The sequence below is a fragment of the Coenobita brevimanus genome, chromosome 84 (assembly GCF_032717465.1).
Source record: "Coenobita brevimanus isolate Jiangsu-jjx chromosome 84, ASM3271746v2, whole genome shotgun sequence".
NCBI classification, from domain to species: Eukaryota; Metazoa; Arthropoda; class Malacostraca; order Decapoda; family Coenobitidae; genus Coenobita; species Coenobita brevimanus.
In genome coordinates this window covers 35,228,304-35,234,048 of record NC_137037.1, presented here as the reverse complement: position 1 = coordinate 35,234,048, position 5,745 = coordinate 35,228,304, and the positions used below count along the sequence as shown (strand labels likewise).

Sequence of the window (5,745 nt, the reverse complement as noted above, 5' to 3'; positions counted from 1 at the left end):
CTCAACACAGTGACTCAATTATTGTCTTCTGGAGACTGGGCAGGAGATGCAGAGGTGGTGACTTGGGCAGGAGGAGCAGGGGCAAGAGGAGCTGCAGCAGCAGGAATGCTCTGAGATACTCTTGGCTGAATGGAGGTGAGTGACGGCCTGGAGGAAGCAGAGGCTGAGGAGCGTGTTTTCTTTTGCTCGGTGGCGGGATCGTGTGCAGCACGAGAGGAAGCAGAGGTGGCGGTGGGAGCAGTCGGAGCCTTGGTAACCTCCTCCATTGCCTTGTGGAGGCGTGCGACCTTCGCTGAGCGCACAGAGGAGGTAGTCAAGGCAGCAGAGCAGCGATGAGCCACAGGCCCGGTGGAGCGAGAAGTAGGGTGAGCAGTGGAGAAATCCCCAGCTGTCGATGAGTTGGAGCTGTCAGAGGAGAGGCGCCGCTCCCGCTTCGCACCCGCAACCGACTTAGGTGGGGAGTTCCTCAGCATGGAGGGAGGGGGGCACTTAGGCCCTATGGGCCTAGGGATACCTGATCCCTTCATTCCCACAACACACACACACACACACACACAGATCAAACAAACACACGTCACCCACACACAAGCACAGACACTCGGACACACACAGCAAAAAAAAAAAAAAAAAAAAAAAAATAGAAAAGTGGCCTAAGTCCCTGCAGTGATGGGCAACCTATGCTCCCCGCCCTCTAAAGGGCGACGTAGGAGGCCCTGTCACTGCCCCTTGCGGGTCTTCCCTAATCTAGCAGGGCCACCCTCACTGCCTCCTTAAACCAGGCCCTAATGGCCCCCCCTCATGGAAGTGCCCTAACGGCACCCCTTCAGGGTTCGGTGTCGTACTACAGTGAGGGACACTAACGGCAGGCCCCCCCACAAAAAAAAAAACACACACACACACAAACACAAACACACACACACACTCCCACTCACACCCAGGCAATCTGAGACAAAGTCCCAGAAAAACCTGGAAAAACAGCCAAAAAAAAAAAATACTCAGTGCCAGAGCCTAAGTCCCTAAAGTGGCAAAAACTGAGTAAAACGGATGAAAATCTTCACCAGTAATTCAGAGTTCAAATCGAGAGAAAGATCGGCCAGAGCTCCGAGACAGACAGCGTCTAGGCAAGGAGTCTGAGAGAAAAGATGGTTGGTTGGTTTAGATTCGCCTCCTAAAAAGGGAGGACACGGGCAAAACAAAAGCCTGTCAGAGAAATTCTGTTAATAAAACAAGGATTATATACTAGCGTGGGGGTGGGCACATGGCCACAACCCCCAAAAGAGCAGACGTGGTGTCCTTGCAATAAGCTCTGCTGCCAGTTGAAAGTCGTCAGCCCCAACATGAAGCTGCGTCCCAATATTACACCGAAGTCGAGATGTTGCAGGACAGTCCAGAACATAATGGAGCAGGGGCTGCTCACTGACCTCAAAGCAGTGAGGGCACGGCTCTGGGTTGCTGTTAGTCACCTGGCTGTAGCACGGGAATCCCAGGCGTAAGCGGCGAAGTGGAACCAGTAGGTGGTTAGGTGTGCCATGGGGAACAGACACAGGTGTGTACTCTGTAGCTCTGGCATACCACATAGCAGAACGGGAGCCCTCCCATACCTGAAACTGATGATCCTCCTGCGAAAGTCGGCAGACGGCATCAGCCACGTGTCGCAAGAGAAGGGATAGACTAGGACGCAGCTGAAATGTGGTAACAGGTAACGTGCCAGCATGGCGAGCAGCAGCAGCAGCACGCTCATTGCCTGCAATACCGACATGCCCAGGAAGCCAGTGAAGGTGAACCTCACCCCCCCGACCCATGATGGAAGTTGCGACAGCTATGATGGACGTAAGGAGATATTTATTGTCAGTGTAGCAGTGCTTTTGGAGGCCACGTATAGAGGAAAGCGAGTCCATATGGATAATAATACGCCAATGGAGGTGTTGATCAGCATGGTGAAGGGCGCAGAGAATGGCAACGAGCTCAGTCTGGTAGGCTGAAACACTGGAGGTGACACGCCAGGACTCAACCCCCTCATCACAAACAAAAGCAGCACCCGTAGACCCATCACCACCAACAGACCCGTCAGTATAGTAGACTGCAGTATCTGGAGTGAAGAAAGCTGCCACACGACTGAGAGCATCCTGGCGAAGAACAGCAGGAAAAGAGGACCTGGGAACTGCTATATTGGGCTCGACATATTTGATCACAGGTGGGAGCCAAGGAGGAGCAGGGGCATATGCAGGATTGGGCAAGTCAGGACCACAACTAATGGCATCAGCGGCGTCAAGCTTGCGAACTATGTCCACAGCAAGCAGAATCCAATCACCTGTAGGGTGCGGATTTGGGGGTCGAGCAAGGGTACGCTGGAGGAGTACAGACACCGGAAGGTGGGGCCGATGCCGACAGAGCTGAGCAACGACAGCTGTTGTTCGTGCCCAAATGCAGTGCTGTAGAGAGGGAAAACCGCTCTCAGCCCGAAGGTTGACCAAGCGTATCCAAGGAGGTGCACCGAGCAATATACGCAGAGCAGTGTTCTGCAGGACTTCCAAAGAGAGACGGAGTGAGTCAGACACTCCAATTAGACATAGAGGCCCGTAATCCACAATGGAACAGGTAGCTTGTGAATAAAAAGTCCGTAGGACGCTGTACGAGGCACCCAGGTTGCGGTGAGAAAGGGCTTTTAGGGCAGTAATGCGGGTAGCTGCTCGCTCCCGTATATAGCGGATATGAGTGGCAAATGTCAGACAGCTGTCGAACCATACACCCAGGTACTGGTGACAGCGAATGACATCAAGGCTATTACCCCCAAGTAGAAGGGGATGGTCAGGGTGGTGGAGACCAAAAGGCAGGCATTTAGTTTTTTGGAAATTGATTTTAAGGCCAAGCTCACAGCATTTGGCATGTAGACGGGAAAGCGCAGTTGGTGCCTGAGTGTAGCAGTCCCGTCTAGAGAAAACCAGTGCCAAGTCATCTGCATAGCAGAACAGAGTAACCCCTTGGCCATAGTTGACTGTAAGCAGGTCCTCAACTAAGACATTAAATAAAAGAAGACTCAGCACACTGCCCTGGGGTGTGCCATTGACATGCGAGTAGGGAGGGGATACTCTGCCCTGAAATCGAACACAAGCAGCACGGCCGTGGAAGAAATCCCTCACCCAGGAGAGGAGGCGACCACCCAAGCCCTTCGCTGCGAGCACCACAAGTACTGCATCTGGGTTGGCAAGTTCGAATGCCTTCTCAAGATCGAGGAAGACAGCCATGCCACGACCACTCTTCAGCTCACCAAAAAAGGAGGCTAGGCAATGTTGAGCACTCCTGCCAGGGAGGTAAGCAAATAGCCGGGGATGGAGCGGCCCCAACCTCCAGAGAAGTCGAGAGAGGACAAGCCTCTCAGCGGTCTTGGCAATGCAACTGAGGAGGGAGATTGGCCTCATGGTAGTCGGGTCTCGTGGTTTGGGGATGGGGTGAATAATGGCTGTCTTCCACGATCCAGGGAGACGCTTTTCAAGCCATGAGCAATTGAACAGGTCCAGGACACGCGCCTTCCCTGCCTGGCTTGTGCGAGCCAGGAGGGAGTATACAAGGCCATCAGGGCCTGGAGCCATATCCTTTCTGCTGCACAACACTCGATCTAGCTCCTCCACAGTAAAGGGGTGGTCTGCAGCATCAGGACGAGAGCAAGCAGCATTGACAGCGTCCCTGCGGGGTTCTGCAAGGCGAGCTTGCAGGTCACTGACAGACTTTGGGAGGTTCGTTGTGGCAGTACGAGCAGCGAAATGGGCAGCAAGGCGATCTGCCTCACCTGCAGGGTCAGGATGTGATGGTGGCCTAGCTGGTCGGGGAGAAGAGACCGACTTCATTCTCGCCCACATCTCCCCAAGTGTGGAACGTGAATTAAGCGACCTACACCACCTCATCCAAGCCTCGTCCCGGATGCGGCGCTTTTCCTGCGAGACATGTCGCACCACTGCAGCCAGATATCTCCTAGTTGGAGAGGAAGGTCGCCGACGGTAGGCCTTACGAGCGGAGTTTAGCCGATGGTTCAGCTCCTGAACCCGCTCGTCATAAAACCAGCAGTCCTTAAGAAAGACCGTGGGGCGCTTGGTGAGGGGAATACAGGCAGCAGCAGCGTGACGTAAGGCATGGGCAACCTGCTCCGCATGGTCCTCTAGGGAATGCAGGGGAACAGCCTTGTCCAAGGCGGTGTCAACTGTCTGTGCATACTTGGGCCAATGTGCACGTCGTAAGACCCAGCGAGGCGGAGGTGGTGGTGGGGGTGGAAGAGGAGCCGCAGGCAATTCCATCACCACAGTGATATGATCACTGGTGAGGATTGGGTGCAAGGACCACGTAGACACATCGGCAAAAGGTGCAGAGACTAGGGAGAGGTCAAGCCTCCCACCACGGACATGAGTAGACTTGGACAAGTCACTGAGTAAGGAGACCCCCGCAGTTTCCTCGAGGGCGATGGCAACATGTCACCCAGCCTCATTCGCCGGGTGGGGTGAGTATAGGACGGGATGGTGGGCATTGAAGTCCCCCCCAGTGAGGGTGGACTCAGCTGCAGCCTGATGGAGGAGCTCGCCAATGTCTAGAGTCCCAACATGGCTCTTATAAATGTTATAGATGGTTAAGGAGGTCGTGGTGAGCTGCAAGATGACTCCTTGAACCTCAACACCCTCACCGCAGTGAATAGGAGGGCTACATTCTTTGCAAGGGATGTGATCCCGAACCAGGATGGCACACCCCTGCGCATCACCAGGGACCCTAGGGAGGAAGAAGCCATTGTATCCTCGGAGCCGAAAAGGGGAGCCGTGGGGTAGGAGTGTCTCTTGCAGAAGGAAGACATGAATATTCTCCCGGATAGCCACCTCCTGGAGGTGAGGGAGCTTACTCCAAGCTCCTACGCAGTTCCACTGCAGGACTCGGAGGCAATCAGCGTTGTCTGGGACTGTGGAGGGTAAGCAGTCTCTCGCAGAAGTCCAAGAGTTTCTCCCTCTGCCTCTACTGCTGCTGAGGCTGGAACTGGCCCTGATAGATTGATGGGCAGGTTACCGGGTGGGTGATCTGCCTCTACCACTGCTGAGGCTGGAGTCGGTGCCAGAGAGTTGGAGGCTGGGCCGCGAGGCCGGCATTCTGCCCCTACCCTTGCTGAGGTTTGTGGTGGCCCTGGTGAGGTGGTAATTGGGCTGTGAGAGCAGCATCTGGCCTCGGGCACTGCTGAGGCTGCAGTTGGTCCTGGCGAGCGGGTGGATGGGTCGCGATGTCAACAACAGCGTGTAGGGACAGGAGGTGGCTGGGGTGTTGCTGACAGGTCGGGAGACGACATTTGACGTGTAGGTGGAGAGGGACGAAGCTGTCGCTTTGCCTCCACCACATCCACGACGATTTTGTCGATAGTAGCCACGAGGGGAGCAGTATCGACTTTCTTGCCAAGCATCGATTCCAGTAACTGAGCAAAGCTTAGAGCAATCTCTTTCCCAATTAATCGCAGGTCCTGTATGGTGAAGAGAATCTGGGGAGAGCTCGGACCATGAGGTGGTACGGGGAGAGATGCATCGAACGGTGGTGGGAGTGTGGTAGGAGGTGGGTGGTGAACCTCCACTGCCACAGTCTGACGAGGGGGAGCAGACTGCAGAGGGGGAAAGGCGCTGGCATCGAGAGGAGGAGGAGGAGAAGGCACAGCTGTTATTTGATGCTGTTGGCCCCAGACAAAGGTCCCTGGAGGAGCAGGCGTGGAGCTGGTGGCTTGCTGCTGCT

General features: G+C 55.0%; 1 protein-coding gene across 1 annotated transcript; it reads right to left on the bottom strand.

The window, feature by feature from the left end:
• Positions 1–1,232: 1,232 nt before the first annotated feature.
• Positions 1,233–4,289, bottom strand: LOC145410125 (uncharacterized). The gene has a single exon (XM_080280322.1). The coding sequence runs from the start codon at positions 4,287–4,289 to the stop codon at positions 1,233–1,235; it is 3,057 nt and encodes a 1,018-aa protein (XP_080136448.1).
• Between the last annotated feature and the right edge of the window lie 1,456 nt (positions 4,290–5,745).